Source organism: Bufo bufo, chromosome 4 (genome assembly GCF_905171765.1).
Source record: "Bufo bufo chromosome 4, aBufBuf1.1, whole genome shotgun sequence".
NCBI lineage: Eukaryota > Metazoa > Chordata > Amphibia > Anura > Bufonidae > Bufo > Bufo bufo.
The window spans coordinates 546,359,203-546,382,338 of record NC_053392.1 but is presented as its reverse complement, the minus strand read 5'-3'; the positions used below and the strand labels follow the sequence as shown (position 1 = coordinate 546,382,338).

Genomic DNA, 23,136 nt, shown 5'->3' with positions numbered 1-23,136 from the left:
CTCCACAGACAGGATCTGTTTTTTGTGCGTTATTGTTCTGAAGGATCAGAGGAAGGGCAAATTAATCAGTGACATCAACACAAACTTACTGCTGACACCCTCTCCACTCTGTTGGGGTGCTCTACTTGTATCAGCGTTTAATAGAACAGGTTCTGAATTGATAACATCTATGTGGAATCAGCTGCCGACAGTGTAAAAGGAGTGCGCTTCTTCTTGGCGCTAACATCGACCTGTAAGGTTGAGTTCATACTTGAGTTATCTGGTCAGTTTTGGCCCCGTGACTGCCCAAATAAGTGAAGTGTGCAGTGATTCTAAGAGCGACGCCTGTCTTCTGCATGTCATACGGACTCACAGTATTATTTCACTACCAAAGAATACTCCCTATGCATGTTACTACAAGGTACAGTGTTCTACACCACTATAAAGGATCTCAGAAGCCAGGAAATAGCCTTTTTTTAACGTAATTCGCCGTGAATATATTCGGATTGAACCGATTTTTCCCCGAAAGATTCGATGAGCCGGCAAATCGAATTTTTTAAAAATTCGCTCATCTCTAGTTCTGGGTTTACCATGGTTGAGCAAGCATAATCCTACAGTCAGGTCCATAAATATTGGGACATCGACACAATTCTAATTTTTTTTGCTCTATACACCACCACAATGGATTTGAAATGAAACAAACAAGATGTGCTTTAACTGCAGACTGTCAGCTTTAATTTGAGGGTATTTAAATCCAAATCAGGTGAACGGTGTAGGAATTACAACAGTTTGCATATGTGCCTCCCACTTGCTAAGGAACCAAAAGTAATGGGACAATTGGCTTCTCTGCTGTTCTATGGCCAGGTGTGTGTTATTCCCTCATTATCCCAATTACAATAAGCAGATAAAAGGTCCAGAGTTCATTTCAAGTGTGCTATTTGCATTTGGAATCTGTTGCTGTCAACTCTCAAGATGAGATCCAAAGAGCTGTCACTATCAGTGAAGCAAGCCATCATTAGGCTGAAAAAACTAAACAAACCCATCAGAGAGATAGCAAAAACATTAGGCGTGGCCAAAACAACAGTTTGGAACATTCTTAAAAAGAAGGAACGCATCGTTGAGCTCAGCAACACCAAAAACCCGGAAGACAAGGGAAAACAACTGTGGCGGATGACCAAAGAATTCTTTCCCTGGTGAAGAAAACACCCTTCACAAAAGTTGGCCAGATCAAGAACACTCTCCAGGATGTAGGTGTATGTGTGTCAAAGTCAACAATCAAGAGAAGTCTTCACCAGAGTGAATACAGATGGTTCACCACAAGATGTAAACCATTGGTGAGCCTCAAAAACAGGAAGGCCAGATTAGAGTTTGCCAAACGACATCTAAAAAAACCTTCACAGTTCTGGAACAACAACCTATGGACAGATGAGACCAAGATCAACTTGTACCAGAGTGATGGGAAGAGAAAAGTATGGAGAAGGAAAGGAACTGCTCATGATCCTAAGCATACCACCTCATCAGTGAAGCATTATGGTGGTAGTGTCATGGCGTGGGCATCTATGGCTGCCAATGGAACTGGTTCTCTTGTATTATTGATGATGTGACTGCTGACAAAAGCAGCAGGATGAATTCTGAAGTGTTTCGGGCAATATTATCTGCTCATATTCAGCCAAATGCTTCAGAACTCATTGGACGGCGCTTCACAGTGCAGATGGACAATGATCCAAAGCATACTGCAAAAGCAACCAAAGAGTTTTTTAAGGGAAAGAAGTGGAATGTTATGCAATGGCCAAGTCAATCACCTGACCTGAATCCGATTGAGCATGCATTTCACTTGCTGAAGATAAAACTGAAGGGAAAATGCCCCAAGAACAAGCAGAAACTGAAGACAGTTGCAGTAGAGGCCTGGCAGAGCATCACCAGGGATAAAACCCAGTGTTTGGTGATGTCTATGCGTTCCAGACTTCAGGCTGTAATTGACTGCAAAGGATTTGCAACCAAGTATTAAAAAGTGAAAGTTTGATTTATGATTATTATTATGTCCCATTACTTTTGGTCCCCTAACAAGTGGGAGGCACATATGCAAACTGTTGTAATTCCTACACCGTTCACCTGATTTGGATGTAAATACCCTCAAATTAATGCTGACAGTCTGCAGTTAAAGCACATCTTCTTCGTTTCATTTCAAATCCATTGTGGTGGTGTATAGAGCCAAAAATTTTAGAATTGTGTCGATGTCCCAATATTTATGGACCTGACTGTACAAGCCAAAAAATGCTTTAGAACATATATCTGCACCGCACAAGGGCAAATAAGACGTATAAATATTTCCTTGTAATAATGTCTTGAACGGCGTGCCGATCACATACGTGACGCAAAGGGAGGGAAATGGGAAGGCCCTGTCCAAGGGAGAGGGAAAGGTAGTGACCCCTAACTCACCTTGAGGCTGGCACCTGACTGCCCTGACGTCCCTAGACGGGTTTCTCACCCGTACGCCGATCACGTGCCTAAACCCTGGCTTTTCCTGAGATGAGCCCTACGTAGTGAATAGGGCGGTGGGAACACTAGTCCGCACCACTAACACTAAAGAAAAACACCAAGGAGAGGACAGACAATACAGACAAAACATATAATCTTAGGTGGGAGACAACATCGGACAACAAAAGCCCAACAGAGATCCGGAGGGTAACTCTCTGGAACAACAACCAGGAATCACAGCTACACAGCTCCAGTGGGTCAGTATAGAAGTCCAGGCAGGAAGCTCTATATCTGGCAACCAGAGAAGTGGGAGAGGGGAATATAAGGAGGTTGGGATTGCTGGACAAGAAACAGCTAAGGAGGAGAAGCTACGGAGCCCTGAGTGAGCCAAAAAGGATTGCAAGGCAAACCCAGAAAGCTACCATTATGAAACAGCACTATCTTTAGACATAGAGCGCGCATCCACCCGCTGCGACTTCCTGACCCCGGGTATAACGGAGTCAGACGTGGCTCTTGACACCCTCGTGACAAATAAACCCTGTTAGTGGCTGTATCAAACAACACTTGCACCCCAATAACAAAACGGTTTGCTGGAATTACTTCGATCCCCAGTCAGTGCAGCAAGGTGTAATAGGATTGTTCCTATTACCCAGGCTGTAAACTCCCCTACTGAACCCTGTTCTGGTTCAATACTGAGGAATGATTCCTCCCTATCCTTTCCCTGAACTTATACACCTATACAGCAAAATAAAAGTTTCAAGTCTTTCCTAGTACTGTCCCTAGCGCCTGCTGATGTCTCTCCCTGCACTAAAGTACACTGGAAAATGGCTGAATCCAAGATGGCTGAGGCAATTTATAGGGCTGTGACATCACAGGGCTAGCTGGCTACTGATTGGCTGCATGCATGGCATTGTGGGTGATCCCTCATTCACAGAGTTCCTTGCTCCATGTCCTAACATGCGCAGCAGGCATTTTAGGAAAAAATGCAATTTGTTACCACGAAGCGTGAGGAAATTCAAATTCGGTGCGAATCAAATTTTTTATGAAAATCGGATCAAATTCCACTTTGTCAACTTCGATTCGCTCATCTCTAGCTTTGACATTCCATACAACTTGGTGATTGAGTATGTAAGACACATAAGGGAAAGTCTGTATCCCAGATGGAATGTTGACTCCAGATGCAGCTACGGTAACTACTTCAATATTGGTGAGGCTTGAAGGCAAATTGATCTAGATACACGACAATCATTGCAAATATACCTCTAGCTCAAGGGAACCACCATGAGTCATGTCTTCTTATTTCTTTTCCCCTAGATGGAATTTTAAGACCTGGTGCATTGCACACAACGTGGTTAGCTCCCTTGTTTAGGGATCATACAACAACTCTACCATGACAATAGAAAATAGATAAAAAAAATACTACAATTCAAAGACTCAGATATTGTCTATGCATACAGTCAGTGGCGTACACAGAGAAATAAGGGCCCCATAGCAAGGATCAAACCAGGCCCCCCACACAGGACAGAAGGGTTTCTGCCTAAATACTTTTCAGTGACCCTTGGGCCATTTTTCTACTGCTTCATTTGCTAAAAGTTGTTATTTTACAGGGTAGAGTCCAGACCAAGTTTTCACCCCCAGTAGAAGAGGAGATAATCCCAACTAAGACTAGGTCCCCTCTTGCCCTGGGCTCCATAGCAGTCGCATGGTCTGCCGCTATGGTAGTTACGCCCCTGCATACAGTAATAGAGGAAAACATTGGGAAAATGCCAAGTTAGACAACATAGCTTTCCAGACATAGAGGAATCATTTAAATCCTGTACAATGTTAATGGTAGATTCAGCCAAACATGCAGTTTTATGTATGACCAGTATTAACCTCCAAGGTAGATCAATGGATATCTTAAATGACACACATAACCACAGGATCATAACTATATTAGAGTTTGTGTTTAGAATAGAGTGGGTATACCCACTCTGAATCATGAAAAGCAGATATCATTCATAAACTTGTGTATAAAGGAACAGTTGCAGAGCCATAAACGCCTATGCTTTTGTCATGATATCATCTTCCAAAGATACTAGAGTGCCAGAAGTCTTCGGCCCTCTGTTAAGTGATATTGTACGGGGCTTGTTAGCCATGCTAGATGTATTTAGAGACTTTATTATAATGGAAAGGGCTGATGCGTAGCTGTATTCATTATTGTAAAAAAAAAGTAAAAGAATTTCCCCAGGATTAATATCATGTGTAGTATACCAAAGAGGGTAAATCCAACATTTCAGCAATGTAAGTTCCCTGGATCATCAATGCTGTGGACTTTGTGACTGATTCTATAGTCGGCTCTTTGGACTTTTAAATATATATGCGATCTCTTAGGTGTTAACTATATGGGGGCACTGTATCTTGTATTCTAAGGTTATTTCGTGGATAACACCATCTGGATGCTGTTTTGGGCTCCCTGTATTGTGCTATTCAGAGACTTTGGCCCCCTGTATCGGTTGATTTTTTCACACACTACGTAGAAATACCATCAGCAAGGCTTTCTGACTGAACTGAGAAGTCAATGGCCACTTTTTCACTGTGTGGTAGTGGTGCTACGCTACTCTACTCTAATCACTACGGTTATGGTACTCCCCCAATGTAGCTGTTGGCAGTGTAGTGACAATCACTAGTCAGCATTGTAGACTTTTCCCACTTGGAATCTTTAACCAGTTAACAGGTATTATTTGCAACTTTGGTCTAAAGGGAAAAAAAATAAAAGAAACAGGGTAGAGTCAGGTAACATCGAGCTGGTTCCATGACAACATGACACCATGAAAATGCAATACAATCTGCAGGCCTGTTATAAGAAAGAGAAGCTGAGCAGATTGATATATATTTAGTATAAACTTATAATGTATTCATTTAAATCCCTGCTCATTCTGAGCTTTGAAGTAAAAGAGTCCTATTAGTGGTTGACAGCTTTCTCTGTATACACAGTCATTCAGGGAAGGCTGTCAAAATCACTGATAAGACCAACTCCTAGACTTCAAAGCCCAGATGAGCACTAATTTAAATGAAATAAATATAGGTTAAACTGAATCTTTTCCCATAAAACTATATATCAGTCTGCTCAGCTCCTCTTGTTCTATAACATCCTGTATGCATATTCCGCATGACTGGTTCCCTTTAAACCTCACTTTGACTATAAAGGGGCGACTAGGTATACAGACTTTGTGTATGCCACTAAGGGTCTGTGGCTGGATCTGTATGTGGCACCCCTATACTGGGGTACTGTGACCTGTGAGGCTATGCAGCTGGTCATGGGTTGTGTTTTGCTGCCACACATTTTTGGTCTGAAAGAGTAAAACAGGCTATTTAAGTAAATTAGATCTCTGAAGATTTTACAAGGGGTCACCATGCTATTAATGCATACAGCACCTCCCAAAACATGGTAGTGTAGAGACAGGGAAGAGTTAGGCCATAACCAGGATAGAAGTGTAATTTATGCTGTTGTATTCCTGCCAACGGTGAGCTGCTCAACAATATAAGCAATGGGGGCAATAAAGGAATGGCAATAACACAATCATTTTTCATAGTTAAATCACAAAGTTGTATATTTTTTTTATTTAATAAACCAATATATATTCAAGAAACCTGTTCTAGTGCTGCATCCACTTAAACAAGTTCCAGTGTGCAAGTTTCAAGCAGTAAAATAGTGGTATTTAAGACATAATAAATCTAAAACACAAATAGCATTTCATGAGACCGTATTTAGTTAAACATGGTTTGTGAAAAGCATACATTTTTCAGGATTAAGTCTGTAGTAAACCCACCATGCCTGGAATATATATATGTTGCACAGTGCAAGTTACATATATCACATTCAATGCATACGGACAGAGTAGGAAATTATTTTTTTATTATTTTTATTTTTTTTATTATTTTTATTTTTTTATTTTTTCATGTTCAGCACATTGTGAAAGCTCTGTTCATATACTGCACACTTTACATTTAAAGAAGAATTTCACTCCAAACAAGAAGTTGTGATCTCCAAATATATAAATAAAAGGCCTCCAACTTTTATGTATTGTCTTGACTCTCAGGTTAATCATGAATGCGTGAGCTCGGGGTCTACAGTTATATTGGACCATGTCTACATGTACAACTCAAGAAACTAAAGTAGCACCTGGTCGTGTTCTTCAGGACTTATCAGCAAGGTTTTCTTTTGTATGCAAAGGATTTTCTCACTTCTCCATTAAATTTAAACCGCAACAACTATGCCATAATATCCAATCATCACTGGTTGAAGGTTCTGCGCTGGACTTCATTGCTGATTCAGACACATCAATGTATATAACATCTTTAAAAGGCTCGTCATTATAGGAAAAAGAAAGCTCTTATTGAGAGCACCATATGTCATCATGTCAAAGTGAATAAAAAAAGCGGTAACAGCATCCATCATTCAGACTTCTTAATTAATCCAACAACATACAGGAAAATTAAAGGCTTCCACCAATTACAATGGGGTGCAAGCTTGAAAAAGACTCAGCCATGTAAGTGGTTGAAATGTATCTTCTGGTATGTTATTGGATCAATCAAAGAAATCTAATAGATGATGTATTCTGTTGCCTCTTTTGCTTCTTGAATTTACTAGTGGGGGACCATTGTACTTGGGCACCCGTCGATCCATGTGCGCTGCACATCTTTGTTAGTCCTATGCCAAAGCAAATTAAACAGTTAGTGAATTTAATGTTCGGAGTGGTGTCCTGTAAGGTCACAAATAAATTACTTCAGCTTGATACAATCAACCTCTTCTGTAATAGGCACAGCAGTAGTCTTGATATCGATCTCAGCACTACATTTGCTTCCATTGTAAGTGGATCTCCATTTCAGAAGCATAATCTTTTTGAAATACTTCATGGTGTTGTTTTTGACGGTCACAAAGCACATGGTATTTATCATACTGTTACTCATGGCAATGCATTCCACAATGTAGAAAACCGAAAGAAAATGCTTCTCTTTTACAATAACCGTTGGGAAAAAATCACGAACAATGGTAAATCCATAAAATGGAGCCCAGCACAAGACATACGCTGTGAGGATGCACATCAGCACCAAAACAGTTTTTCTCCGACATCTCAGGCGTTTACGGATTTGCTCCGTCTGGAAGCCAGGAACTGTTTTGAACCAAAGTTCTCTGGAAATCCTGGCATAACATAAAGTCATTGTTAAGACTGGGCCAACAAACTCAATGGCAAAAATAAAAAGGAAATAAGATTTATAATAGATCCGTTGGTCCACTGGCCAAATCTGTCCGCAAAATATCTTTTCTTGATTTTCCACATTAAAGAGCACTGTCTCTGTAGCGAAGTATGCCGATGGGATGGCTATCAGTAATGAGATAATCCAGACAAAAGCAATCAGAAATGAGGCAGTTTGATAATTCATCCGAGGTTTCAGAGGATGTACTATGGCCAAGTACCTGCAAACCAAAAGAAGAATGTGATAAACATATCAGCATAGTGTTCCTTTCATGTCAGATTTACAACCACATGAATGCTGCAAATGACCTGGGAGTTGCACTTGAAGGGGTTGTGCAACTAATATAAAGGTATCCCCACCCAACAGATATCACTGTTATACACTTTCCCCGGATGCCACTATTCATCAAAACTGCCTTCCTCTAAAGTCATTAGCCTACCATTGCACCCTGTGGCAAATCTGTTTTTATTGTATACATCCTGCATTGGAGCCTTGCAATGTAGGACACACAAGCGGCATTGGTATGAACAAGGGGCATGGTCTCTCTGCTGATGTCAGGACGCATTTCACTGCCCTAAGACATGATTGTAAAGCAGACACATGACAACCTAAGAAGTTGGATTCAAGCATAGGGGATAAGAGAAGGTTGCAAATGAAGAAAATTTGGAAACAAAATTCAAGGAGGAATTGGAGCTAGAGTAATTAATGAAAATAAACTTCAAGGTGAAAAGTAGTTTCTGGCACAACCACTTTAATTTGAGGTTGGCTTGATAATCTGCTGATCACTGAAGGTCCAGATTCCAATCCAAGGGAAAGGGTCATATGGCCACTGTAGGGGAAATGTAACATTGCATACAGCCCATTCAAATGCTCTATTATCTTTTATTATTAGACCCTATACTTTAGCTCCCCAAATGCACAAAATTAACACTTTGTACTCCATTTAGTCTTGTATTCTGCTCAGTATACTGTATAAGACCTCCTGTACATGGCCATATGGCAGATTCATGTTGGCACATGTTGGCATAATTTCATAAGATGTCACATTAGCGAAAGTATACCCCTCTTAAAGTATTGCTACTGGAAGTAAATACAGTGCCATAAAGAGACGGCATATGGTGGTTCCTGGAATACCTACACACGTAATATGGAACTGAATGGACATGGTTTACCGCTGTGCTGGATGCTAGAGCAAGAAGCCTAACATTAAACAAATGTACACAGACATAGAGATAGAAATAAATATTATGATCCTAAGTATACTATGATACCTGCCATTATTTAGTTCTGGCTTTCACTTTTTATAAAAAAAAATATTTACTTATACATTGCAAAAGTTGTGAGCCATTTATGGCAAATAATCAATATAAATTGTCTTAATACAGCTAAACTGTGATAAAACAGACAAATAAAACATTAAAAATAAAAAAAAATTATTCTATTATACAGTAGTAACTACACAATAAAGGATCTAAAACAGGCCATGGCCTCTCTGAAGTGAAGTAACTTGTTTTCATATTGTATGGTGCTTGACAATTTTTATCGATCAAAACCACTTAGTAAATGACATTTCCTGGTGCAAGTAATTTCATATTATTATGCAGTAAGCACAAAAGCTCTGTTCCTTGTATGTCTTAACCCACTTGAGGATGCTGCACAATTTGGTACTTAAAAGGGTTTTCTGACATTTTACTACTGGTGACCTAGGATCAAAATAAGTCATCAGTGTCTGATCCGTTGGGACAGACACCAGAGACCCCCACCAATCAGCTGTTTGAGGAGGCATTGCCACTCCTGTGAGCACTGCTGCCTTCTCTCAGCTTACCAAGCACATATACATAGTATAGAGGCTGTGCTTGGTATCGCAGGTCAGCACCATTCACTTCAATGGGGCTGTTCTGCACGTAGGTCACCTGACCGATGAACGTGTCGTCACTGGGCTAGGAAAAGCTGTAAGTAGTCCATGGCGCTACTGCAAGAGCCGCTGTCTTCTCAAACAAATGATCAAACAAATGATCGTTGAGGGTCCCAGATGTCGGACCCCCACCGATCAGATACTGATGACCTATTCTGAGGATAGGTCATCAGTAGTAAAATGTTGGAAGACCCATTTAACCCCTTAGTGACCACCCATATGCCTTTTTATGGCAGTCACTAAGGAGCCTTAGGCTGGGCCGCCGCTTTTTCATGGCGGCCCGGTCTAAGCCCTGTATGGGGATATGAGAGTTGCGGTCGTGCTCTAACAGCCCGGACCGGCATGAGTGCAGATCCAGGTTGTTTAACTCTTTACATGCCGCGAGCAATGGCACATGTAAATCGCTGACAAAGGGAGTGGATGTGATCCCGCGGTGCCGATGTGTGTGAAAGCTGGCTGGGGTCTGATGTAGGCCCAAAACCAGCCTTGACTCTCTGAAGGGGTAATGCAATGTATTTTAAAATCAATCAGAATGTTGTTTATTATAGTCCCCTTGTGGGACTATTAAGTGGCAAAAAAAAAAACATTTATTATATGAAAACAAATTCCAGTAAAAACTAAAAACACACTTTTCAATAAAAAAAATGCTAAAAAATATGTTTTGCATTGCTGCGTCCGTAACGACCCACATTACATAAATCATGTAAATTATCCCCTATGGTGTACGCCGTAAAAAAAAAAGACAGAATTGCTCATTTATACTTGCTTGCCACTGAAAAAAGTTAATAATAAGTGATCAAAAAGAGTAATTTACTCCAAAATGATGCCAATGAAAACTACAAGTCGTCCCGTAAAAATAAAGGCGTCACACAGCTCCATAGAGGGAAAAAGAAAATATGTATGGGTCTTGGGAAGCAGCGATGCAAAAAGATTTTATTCCTTTTAAAATAAAAGTTTTATTGAACAAAAGTAGAAAAACTGAAAGAAAAACTGTTATTTATACCAAAAAATGAACGCCGTAAAATTTATAACATAAAAACTCAGTGGCAGTATTGCTGTTTTCCCCATCTCCCTCCCTGAAAGAGTTAATAAAAGTTATTTAGAAAGTTATGTGTACCCAAAAATGACACCATTAAAAACTACAACTTGTCCCGCAAAAAAACAAGCCCTCATACAACTATATAGAAAATAAAATAAAAAAGTTATAATTCTTGGAACGCGACGATGAAAAAAGAAAGAAAAATGCTTGGTCAGTAAGGCTCAAAACATGCTGGTCACTTACATAGTAACATAGTAACATAGTTTATAAGGCTGAAAAAAGACATTTGTCCATCCAGTTCAGCTTGTTATCCTGCAAGTTGATCCAGAAAAAGGCAAAAAAAAAAAAAAACTGGGAGGTAGAAGCCAATTTTCCTCATTTTAGGGGAAAAAAATCCTTTGCGACTCCAGTCAGGCAATCAGAATAACTCCCTAGATCAACGACCCCTCTCTAGTAGCTATAGCCTGTAATATTATTAAGCTCCAGAAATACATCCAGGCCCCTCTTGGACTCTTTTAGTGAACTCCCCATCACCACCTCCTCAGGCAGAGAGTTCCATAGTCTCACTGCTCTTACCATAAAGAATCCAGTTCTATGTTTGTGTACAAACCTTCTTTCCTCCAGACGCAGAGGATGTCCCCTCGTCACAATCACAGTCCTGGCGATAAATAGATGTTGGGATAGATCTCTGTACTGACCCCTGATATATTTATACATAGTTATTAGATCTCCCCTCAGTCGTCTGTTTTCTAAAGTGAATAAACCAAATTTTGATAATCTTTCAGGGTACTGTAGTCCACCCATTCCAGTTATTACTTTAGTTGCCCTCCTCTGCTCTGCTATGTCTGCCTTGTTCTCCAGCTCTGCTATGTCTGCCTTGTTCACAGGAGCCCAGAACTGTACACAGTACTCCATGTGTGGTCTGACTAGTGAGTTGTAAAGTGTCAGGACTGTGTTCTTATCACGGGCATCTATGCCCCTTTTGATACAACCCATTATCTTATTGGCCTTGGCAGCAGCTGCCTGAGACTGGTTTCTACAGCTTAGTTTGCGGTTCACCCAAATTCCTAGGTCCTTTTCCAGGTCAGTGTTACCCAGTGTTTTACCATTTAGTATGTACTGGTGACTTGCATTATTCCTTCCCATGTGCATAACCTTACATTTGTCGGTGTAAGGCTCCATTCACGCGTCCGCAATGTGTTTTGCGGATCCACGGAGCCGCGGATCAGCAAAACACGGACAGCGACAATGTGTGTTCCGCATTTTGCGGACCGCACATTGCCGGCACTATAGAATATTAGAGTTGAGTGGACACCTGGATGTTCGGGTTCGACGAGTTTGGCCGAACTTGAAAAAAAAGTTCGGTTTCGGGACCCGAACTTGACCCGAATTTGACCCCGAACCCGAACCCCATTGAAGTCAATGGGGACCCGAACTTTTGGGCACTAAAATGGCTCTAAAATAGTCCTGGAAAGGGCTAGAGGGCTGCAAAAGGCATCAAAATGTGCTTAAGAGCATGGCAACTGTTCTGCAAACAAATGTGGATAGGGAAATGACTTAAAATAACATAAAATACAGAAAAATTAAAAATAACAATCTGGATCTAGGAGTAGGAGGTTGAGGAGGCGGTGGATGGGTGGATGTGGTGGTGTAGGTTGACGTGGCGGTGTAGGTGGAAGCGGCATGGAAGGAGGAATAGGTAGCCAACACTGATTTGTGTTATTTTTTATTTTTAAATTGGGATATCCCCCAAAATATTGGGACATATAACAAAATAAAACAAAGAATAAGTGCACTTGAGTACAAGAATGGATGGTTGAGGCTGGTATAAATTTCTATTCTGCACAAGGTACGGACAAGTCCTGTGGGATCCATGCCTGGTTCATTTTAATAAACGTAAGCTTGTCCACATTGGCTGCGGCCTGTGATAATACTCTCTGCCGTGCTAAACACACGTTCACACTATACACTGGCTGCAGGGCAGGTCAGCACCTCCAAGGCTGACAAAGCTTTTCCACATTTGGGCCATGCTAACCCTGCCTTCCTCCTCCTCTTCCTCCTCCTCTGCCTTCGCCTTGTGCTTCCACTGTGCCCCCGCTGTCAGGTGGGAATGCTATCATCAGCGTGCGCTTGTAGTCACGCATCTTCCGATCAGTAACAAATGTTTTCACTAAATTTAGTTCCCTGTCAGCAATGCAGAGCAGGGGTTCATTCACGGCAAAAGGGGGTTCATGTCACCCAGCAATAGAACAGAGGATTTTGAGAGATTTAGGCCCCTGTCACCCAGGCACAGCAGGGGTTCATTCACGTCAAAAGGGGGTTTATGTCACCCAGCAATAGAACAGAGGATTTTGAGATATTTAGGCCCCTGTCACCCAGGCACAGCAGGGGTTCATTCACGGCAAAAGGGGGTTCATGTCACCCAGCAATAGAACAGAGGATTTTGAGAGATTTATGCCCCTGTCACCCAGGCACAGCAGGGGTTCATTCACGGCAAAAGGGGGTTCATGTCACCCAGCAATAGAACAGAGGATTTTGAGAGATTTAGGCCCCTGTCACCCAGGCACAGCAGGGGTTCATTCACGGCAAAAGGGGGCTCTTGTCACCCAGCAATAGAACAGAGGATTTTGAGAGATTTAGGCCCCTGTCACCCAGGCACAGGAGGGGTTCATTTACAGCAGAAGGGGGTTCATGTCACCCAGCAATAGAACAGAGGATTTTGAGAGATTTAGGCCCATGTCACCCAGGCACAGCAGGGGTTCATTCATGGCAAAAGGGGGTTCATATCACCCAGCAATAGAACAGAGGATTTTGAGAGAACGAGGCCCATGTCACCCAGGCACAGCAGGGGTTTGTATATGCCAAAAATGGTAAAATGTCACCCGACAATTGAAAATAAGAATTTTTTCAATTTAGGGCACTAAAATTGGCACTTTTTTGCACTAAAATGGCTCTAAAATAGTCCTTGAAAAGACTAGAGGGATGTAAAAGGCAGTAAAATGTGCTTAAGAGCATGGCAACTGCTCTGCAAACAAATGTGGATAGGGAAATAACTTAAAATGAATTAAAATAACTAAAAATTACAAATTATTAACCTGCAACTCAGAGAAGGAGGTGGATATGGAGTCGGAGGTTGAGGAGGCAGTGAATGTGGTGTTGTAGGTGGAGGCAGCAATGGAGGAGGAGGAGGTAGCCAACAATGTTTTTTTTAAATTTTTTATTGGGGTAGGTAGCCCCCAAAATATTGGGACAAATAAAAAAAAAAAGAAAACTTGAGTACAAGAATGTATGTTTGATGGTGGTATAAATGTCTATTCTGCACAAGGTACAGACAAGTCTTGTGGGATCCAAGCCTGGTCCATTTTAATGAACGTGAGCTTGTCCACGTTGGCTGTGGACAGGCGTCTGCGTCTGTCTGTAATGACGCCTCCTGCCGTGCTAAATACACGTTCAGATAGTACACTGGCTGCAGGGCAGGCCAGCACCTCCAAGGCATACAGGGCAAGCTCTGGCCATGTGGACAATTTGGAGACCCAGAAGTTGAATGGGGCAGAACCATCAGTCAGTACGTGTAGTCGTGTGCACAGGTACTGTTCCACCATGTTGTTAAAATGCTGCCTCCTGCTAACACGCTCCATATCAGCAGTTGGGGCCGGTTGTTGCGGCGAGGTGACAAAGCTTTTCCACGTGTCGGCCATGCTAACCCTGCCTTCTGAGGTGCTGGCGCTGACCCAGCTGCATTGGCGACCTCTTCCTCCTCCCCTGCCTTCGCCTTGTGCTTCCACTTGTTCCCCGGCGTCAGTCGGGAATGCTCTCATGAGCGCGTCTATCAGCGTGCTCCTGTAGTCGCGCATCTTCCGATCACGCTCCAGTGAGGGAATTAAGGACGGCACATTGTCTTTGTAACGGGGATCCAGCAGGGTGGCCACCCAGTAGTCAGCACACGTTAAAATGTGGGCAACTCTACAGTCATTGCACAGGCACTGCAGCATGTAGACGCTCATGTGTGCCAGGCTGCCCAGAGGTAAGGACAAGCTGTCCTCTGTGGGAGGAGTATCGTCTGCGTCCTCTGTATCCCCCCAGCCACGCATCAGTGATGGGCCCGAGCTGCGTTGGATGCCACCCCGCTGTGAACATGCTTCATCCCATCCTCCTCCTCCTCCTCCTCCTCATCCTTCCGTAGTGGGCCCTGGCTGGCCAAATTTGTACCTGGCCTCTGCTGTTGCAAAAATCCTCTTTCTGAGCCACTTCTAAAAGACTGGCCTGAAAGTGTTAGAGATGACCCCTCTTCCTCCTCCTCATCCTGGGCCACATCCTCTTCCATCATCGCCCTAAGTGTTTTCTCAATGAGACATTGTAACGGATCTCCTGGCACACCGACCGAGTACCTCCGTCGAATGATGCTCCTAGCGCTTCCCGAGGACTCCAAGCACTCCACTTGGCACCGTAAGCACCGCAGACCCCATAAACCGCCGAAGCTTGGTTGAGGTCTCGCCATCTCCTACCCACCCTGGACCTACGACAAGGCTCCAGGCTCCAGTGGGTGAACCTCTCCTAAATCCAGAGAGCAGGAACAGCTCTTACAAGAGCTATTAGTTATAGCCAGGGGAGTATAGCAAATCTTCAGCGTATACCAATCCCCAGTGTCAATCAGTTACCCAAACACCAGCCTCAACATGATGAAGGGTAAAACAGGAACTCTTTATTGAACACACAACATTGACTTATATACACATGACATACTGAGGACATGACATAGCAGCCAATCCTGTACAGTTTAAACACAAAACTAACCCTATTCAACAAACACAATGGCATTGTCTGTGATGCAATTAACAAACACACTGGCATTGTCTTTGACGCAATCAACAATTAACATGCAAACAGATATCTTCACCCCCCTCCATAATAAATGAATAGGGGACGAGGAGACACATGTGATGGGATTATCTCCTGAGTGTATCATAGGAGTCGGCTGCTATTATAATCAACTATCTTAATCCCATCACTAACACAATCAGTGGGAGTCTCAGTGCAGAGATAACCCTTTTTGTGTTGCTGAATCCACACCATGCCTTTTTAATGGGCCATAGGAAATATGTGGCATATAAATTACACACATAAATCAGGGTTCATAGTTCCTTGTAACCCCAAAAGGTCTAAGGGGGTCTCCATTGTTCTCGGTCCATAGTCTGTAGGAAGGAGGCTAGCCCTCAGGCTCCTCCAGCAGCCCCAGTGACGGTTCAGTCCATCACAGACATAGAAGAGGTATTTTAACGCTGATAACGGCGTCATCGCCACTGGCCATGTTGATGGAGTACTCGAAACAGCACAACAGGGCACACAGGTCTCGCATGGAGGCCCAGTCATTGGTGGTGAAGTGGTGCTGTTCCGCACTTCATGCAGCAGCTCAGACATGTCAGGGTAGTTGTGAATGAATTTCTGCACCACCAAATTCAGCACATGCGCCAGGCAAGGGATGTGCGTCAAACCGGCTAGTCCCAGAGCTGCAACGAGATTTCGCCCATTATCGTACACCACCAGACCGGGCTTGAGGCTCACTGGCAGCAACCACTCATTGGTCTGTTGTTCTATACCCCGCCACAACTCCTGCGCGGTGTGGGGCCTGTCCCCCAAACACATTAGTTTCAGAACGGCCTGCTGATATTTACCCCTGGCTGTGCTGAAGTTGGTGGTGAAGGTCTGTCACTGACCGGATGAGGAGGTGGTAGAAGAGGAGGAGGAAGCCGAGTAGGAAGAGGAGGCAACAGGAGGCAAAGAATGATGCCCTGCGATCCTTGGCGGTAGAAGGACGTGCGCCAAACAGCTCTCCGCCTGGCGCCCAGCCGCCACTACATTTACCCAGTGTGCAGTTAGGGAGATATAGCGTCCCTGGCCGTGCTTACTGGTCCACGTATCTGTGGTTAGGTGGACCTTGCCACAGATGGCGTTGCGCAGTGCACACTTGATTTTATCCGATACTTGGTTGTGCAGGGAGGGCACGGCTCTCCTGGAGAAGTAGTGGCGGCTGGGAACGACGTACTGTGGGACAGCAAGCGACATGAGCTGTTTAAAGCTGTCCGTCTCCACCAGCCTGAATGACAGCATTTCAAAGGCCAGCGGTTTAGAAATGCTGGCATTCAGGGCCAGGGATCGAGGGTGGCTAAGTGGGGATTTACGCTTTCTCTCAAAGGTTTGTGAGATGGAGAGCTGAACGCTTCCGTGTGACATGGTGGAGATGCTTGGTGACGGAGGTGGTGTTGTTGGTGGCACATCCTCTGTTTGCTGGGCGTCAGGTGCCAGCGTTCCTCCAGAGTCGGAGGAAGAGGCCGAGGCAGCAGCAGAAGAGGGAGCAGGAGGGGCCTGAGCCCTTTCTTGGTTTTGAAGGTGCTTACTCCACTGCAGCCCGTGTCTCGCATGTAGATGCCTGGTCATGCAGGTTGTGCTAAGGTTCAGAACGTTAATGCCTCGCTTCAGGGTCTGATGGCACAGCGTGCAAACCACTCGGGTCTTGTCGTCAGCACATTGTGTGAAGAAGTGCCATGCCAGGGAAATCCTTGAAGCTGCCTTTGGTGTGCTCGGTCCCTGGTGACGGTGGCCAGTAGCAGGCAAACTGTTTTGGCGATGGCTGCTCTGCTTTTGCACCCTGCTCCCGCTTTTGCTACACTGTTGGCTCAGTCTCACCACTGCCTCTTCCTCCGAACTCTGAAAGTCAGTGGCACGACCTTCATTCCATGTGGGGTCTAGGACCTCATCGTCCCCTGCATCGTCTTCCACCCAGTCTTCTTCCCTGACCTCCTTTTTGGTCTGCATACTGCAGAAAGATGCAGCAGTTGGCACCTGTTTTTTGTCATCATCAGAGACATGCTGAGGTGGTATTCCCATGTCCTCATCAGGAAACATAAGTGGTTGTGCGTCAATGCATTCTATGTCTTCCACCTCTGGGGAAGGGCTAGGTGGATGCCCTTGGGAAACCCTGCCAGAAGAGTCTTCAAACAGCATGAGAGACTGCTGCATGACTTGAGGCTCAGACAGGTTCCCCGATATGCACGGGGGTGATGTGACAGACTGATGGGCATGGGTTTCAGGCACCACCTGTGCGCTTTCTGCAGAAGACTGGGTGGGAGATAATGTGAACGTGCTGGATCCACTGTCGACCACCCAATTGACTAGCGTCTGTACTTGCTCAGGCCTTACCATCCTTAGAGCGGCATTAGGCCCGACCAAATATTGCTGTAGATTCTGGCGGTTACTGGGACCTGAGATAGTAGGTTCAGTAGGACGTGTAGCTGTGGCAGAACAGCCACGTCCTCTCCCTGCAGCAGAGGCTCCACCAACACCACCACCAAGACCATGACCGCATCCCTTATTAGATGTTTGCCTCATAGTTAGCCTTTACAAAGCAAAGTAAAAAGTGGTTAAGTCTGTTAAAAATAATTAAACGCCAATAAAAACCCTGATGTAGGGTATTGCACTCCAAAATTTTTTTTTAACTCTATATGACAGCGGTATTTGTGGCCTAAATGTGACACTCACTTATGCACGTCTAATCCCAGATGTGCAGCATTTCAGAGGGTTTTTTCACCCCAGTAACCAAAAAGCCGTATTTCTGGCCTAAATGTGACAGTCACTTATGCACGTCTTATCCCAGATGTGCAGTATATTAGAGGGTTTTTTCACCCCAGTAACCAAAAAGCCGTATTTCTGGCCTAAATGTGACAGTCACTTATGCATGACTAATCCCAGATGTGCAGTATATTAGAGGGTTTTTTCACCCCAGTAAGCAAAAAGATGTATTTCTGGACTAAATGTGACAGTCACTTATGCATATCTTTTCACCCCAGTAACCAAAAAGCCGTATTTCTGGCCTAAATGTGACAGTCACTTATGCTTGTCTAATCCCAGATGTGCAGTATATTAGAGGGTTTTTTCACCCCAGTAACCAAAAAGCCGTATTTCTGGCCTAAATGTGACAGTCACTTATACACGTGTAATCCCAGATGTGTAATATATTAGAGGGTTTTTTCAACACAGTATGCCAAAGCCATATTTCTGGCCTAAATGTGACAGTCACTTATGCTTGTCTAATCCTAGATGTGCAGTATATTAGAGGGTTTTTTCACCCCAGTAACCAAAAAGCCGTATTTCTGGCCTAAATGTGACAGTCACTTATGCTTGTCTAATCCCAGATGTGCAGTATATTAGAGGGTTTTTCACCCCAGTAAGCAAAAAGATGTTTTTGCGGCCAAAATGTGACAGTCACTTATGCGCGTCTAATCCTAGATGTGCAGTATATTAGAGGGTTTTTTCACCCCAGTAACCAAAAAGCCGTATTTCTGGCCTAAATGTGACAGTCACTTATGCACGTGTAATCCCAGATGTGCACTATATTTAACAGATGTATTTTTTTAACCCCAGTAAGCAAAAAGCTGTATTTCTGGACTTGCAGACATGCAGATAGCCTGTGCTGGTGCACTATCGTTGCATAAAATGGCTGCCGATTATGTATTGATATTGACTAACTGAAGAAAAAAAAGTTCGTTTTCAGTAGTAGTTGGCTCAGGGCATGATTAAAAAAATTGTGCACTGCACCCACAAAACACATTTGCTGTAGATCGCTGGCCATGTGGACAATTTGGAGACCCAGAAGTTGAATGGGGCAGAACCATCAGTCAGTACGTGTAGTCGTGTGCACAGGTACTGTTCCACCATGTTGTTAAAATGCTGCCTCCTGCTAACACGCTCCATATCAGCAGTTGGGGCCGGTTGTTGCGGCGAGGTGACAAAGCTTTTCCACGTGTCGGCCATGCTAACCCTGCCTTCTGAGGTGCTGGCGCTGACCCAGCTGCATTGGCGACCTCTTCCTCCTCCCCTGCCTTCGCCTTGTGCTTCCACTTGTTCCCCGGCGTCAGTCGGGAATGCTCTCATGAGCGCGTCTATCAGCGTGCGCCTGTAGTCGCGCATCTTCCGATCACGCTCCAGTGAGGGAATTAAGGACGGCACATTGTCTTTGTAACGGGGATCCAGCAGGGTGGCCACCCAGTAGTCAGCACACGTTAAAATGTGGGCAACTCTACAGTCATTGCACAGGCACTGCAGCATGTAGACGCTCATGTGTGCCAGGCTGCCCAGAGGTAAGGACAAGCTGTCCTCTGTGGGAGGAGTATCGTCTGCGTCCTCTGTATCCCCCCAGCCACGCATCAGTGATGGGCCCGAGCTGCGTTGGATGCCACCCCGCTGTGAACATGCTTCATCCCATCCTCCTCCTCCTCCTCATCCTTCCGTAGTGGGCCCTGGCTGGCCAAATTTGTACCTGGCCTCTGCTGTTGCAAAAATCCTCTTTCTGAGCCACTTCTAAAAGACTGGCCTGAAAGTGTTAGAGATGACCCCTCTTCCTCCTCCTCATCCTGGGCCACATCCTCTTCCATCATCGCCCTAAGTGTTTTCTCAATGAGACATTGTAACGGATCTCCTGGCACACCGACCGAGTACCTCCGTCGAATGATGCTCCTAGCGCTTCCCGAGGACTCCAAGCACTCCACTTGGCACCGTAAGCACCGCAGACCCCATAAACCGCCGAAGCTTGGTTGAGGTCTCGCCATCTCCTACCCACCCTGGACCTACGACAAGGCTCCAGGCTCCAGTGGGTGAACCTCTCCTAAATCCAGAGAGCAGGAACAGCTCTTACAAGAGCTATTAGTTATAGCCAGGGGAGTATAGCAAATCTTCAGCGTATACCAATCCCCAGTGTCAATCAGTTACCCAAACACCAGCCTCAACATGATGAAGGGTAAAACAGGAACTCTTTATTGAACACACAGCATTGACTTATATACACATGACATACTGAGGACATGACATAGCAGCCAATCCTGTACAGTTTAAACACAAAACTAACCCTATTCAACAAACACAATGGCATTGTCTGTGATGCAATTAACAAACACACTGGCATTGTCTTTGACGCAATCAACAATTAACATGCAAACAGATATCTTCACCCCCCTCCATAATAAATGAATAGGGGACGAGGAGACACATGTGATGGGATTATCTCCTGAGTGTATCATAGGAGTCGGCTGCTATTATAATCAACTATCTTAATCCCATCACTAACACAATCAGTGGGAGTCTCAGTGCAGAGATAACCCTTTTTGTGTTGCTGAATCCACACCATGCCTTTTTAATGGGCCATAGGAAATATGTGGCATATAAATTACACACATAAATCAGGGTTCATAGTTCCTTGTAACCCCAAAAGGTCTAAGGGGGTCTCCATTGTTCTCGGTCCATAGTCTGTAGGAAGGAGGCTAGCCCTCAGGCTCCTCCAGCAGCCCCAGTGACGGTTCAGTCCATCACAGACATAGAAGTGGTATTTTAACGCTGATAACGGCGTCATCGCCACTGGCCATGTTGATGGAGTACTCGAAACAGCACAACAGGGCACACAGGTCTCGCATGGAGGCCCAGTCATTGGTGGTGAAGTGGTGCTGTTCCGCACTTCATGCAGCAGCTCAGACATGTCAGGGTAGTTGTGAATGAATTTCTGCACCACCAAATTCAGCACATGCGCCAGGCAAGGGATGTGCGTCAAACCGGCTAGTCCCAGAGCTGCAACGAGATTTCGCCCATTATCGTACACCACCAGACCGGGCTTGAGGCTCACTGGCAGCAACCACTCATTGGTCTGTTGTTCTATACCCCGCCACAACTCCTGCGCGGTGTGGGGCCTGTCCCCCAAACACATTAGTTTCAGAACGGCCTGCTGATATTTACCCCTGGCTGTGCTGAAGTTGGTGGTGAAGGTCTGTCACTGACCGGATGAGGAGGTGATAGAAGAGGAGGAGGAAGCCGAGTAGGAAGAGGAGGCAACAGGAGGCAAAGAATGATGCCCTGCGATCCTTGGCGGTAGAAGGACGTGCGCCAAACAGCTCTCCGCCTGGCGCCCAGCCGCCACTACATTTACCCAGTGTGCAGTTAGGGAGATATAGCGTCCCTGGCCGTGCTTACTGGTCCACGTATCTGTGGTTAGGTGGACCTTGCCACAGATGGCGTTGCTCAGTGCACACTTGATTTTATCCGATACTTGGTTGTGCAGGGAGGGCACGGCTCTCCTGGAGAAGTAGTGGCGGCTGGGAACGACGTACTGTGGGACAGCAAGCGACATGAGCTGTTTAAAGCTGTCCATCTCCACCAGCCTGAATGACAGCATTTCAAAGGCCAGCGGTTTAGAAATGCTGGCATTCAGGGCCAGGGATCGAGGGTGGCTAAGTGGGGATTTACGCTTTCTCTCAAAGGTTTGTGAGATGGAGAGCTGAACGCTTCCGTGTGACATGGTGGAGATGCTTGGTGACGGAGGTGGTGTTGTTGGTGGCACATCCTCTGTTTGCTGGGCGTCAGGTGCCAGCGTTCCTCCAGAGTCGGAGGAAGAGGCCGAGGCAGCAGCAGAAGAGGGAGCAGGAGGGGCCTGAGCCCTTTCTTGGTTTTGAAGGTGCTTACTCCACTGCAGCCCGTGTCTCGCATGTAGATGCCTGGTCATGCAGGTTGTGCTAAGGTTCAGAACGTTAATGCCTCGCTTCAGGGTCTGATGGCACAGCGTGCAAACCACTCGGGTCTTGTCGTCAGCACATTGTGTGAAGAAGTGCCATGCCAGGGAAATCCTTGAAGCTGCCTTTGGTGTGCTCGGTCCCTGGTGACGGTGGCCAGTAGCAGGCAAACTGTTTTGGCGATGGCTGCTCTGCTTTTGCACCCTGCTCCCGCTTTTGCTACGCTGTTGGCTCGGTCTCACCACTGCCTCTTCCTCCGAACTCTGAAAGTCAGTGGCACGACCTTCATTCCATGTGGGGTCTAGGACCTCATCGTCCCCTGCATCGTCTTCCACCCAGTCTTCCTCCCTGACCTCCTTTTTGGTCTGCATACTGCAGAAAGATGCAGCAGTTGGCACCTGTTTTTTGTCATCATCAGAGACATGCTGAGGTGGTATTCCCATGTCCTCATCAGGAAACATAAGTGGTTGTGCGTCAATGCATTCTATGTCTTCCACCTCTGGGGAAGGGCTAGGTGGATGCCCTTGGGAAACCCTGCCAGAAGAGTCTTCAAACAGCATGAGAGACTGCTGCATGACTTGAGGCTCAGACAGGTTCCCCGATATGCACGGGGGTGATGTGACAGACTGATGGGCATGGGTTTCAGGCACCACCTGTGCGCTTTCTGCAGAAGACTGGGTGGGAGATAATGTGAACGTGCTGGATCCACTGTCGACCACCCAATTGACTAGCGTCTGTACTTGCTCAGGCCTTACCATCCTTAGAGCGGCATTAGGCCCGACCAAATATTGCTGTAGATTCTGGCGGTTACTGGGACCTGAGATAGTAGGTTCAGTAGGACGTGTAGCTGTGGCAGAACAGCCACGTCCTCTCCCTGCACCAGAGGCTCCACCAACACCACCACCAAGACCATGACCGCATCCCTTATTAGATGTTTG

The 23,136-nt window shown here is 45.1% G+C and overlaps 1 protein-coding gene across 1 annotated transcript in view; it reads right to left on the bottom strand.

Annotated features, from left to right (window-relative positions):
- Positions 1 to 6,030: 6,030 nt before the first annotated feature.
- PROKR1 (prokineticin receptor 1) overlaps positions 6,031 to 23,136 on the bottom strand; it is a 70,603-nt gene continuing 53,497 nt past the window's right edge. Inside the window, exon 3 of the mRNA XM_040430028.1 lies at positions 6,031 to 7,918. Within this exon, the coding sequence (XP_040285962.1) occupies positions 7,222 to 7,918 (697 nt within the window). The 3' untranslated portion in view covers positions 6,031 to 7,221. The remainder of the gene's footprint in view (positions 7,919 to 23,136) is intronic.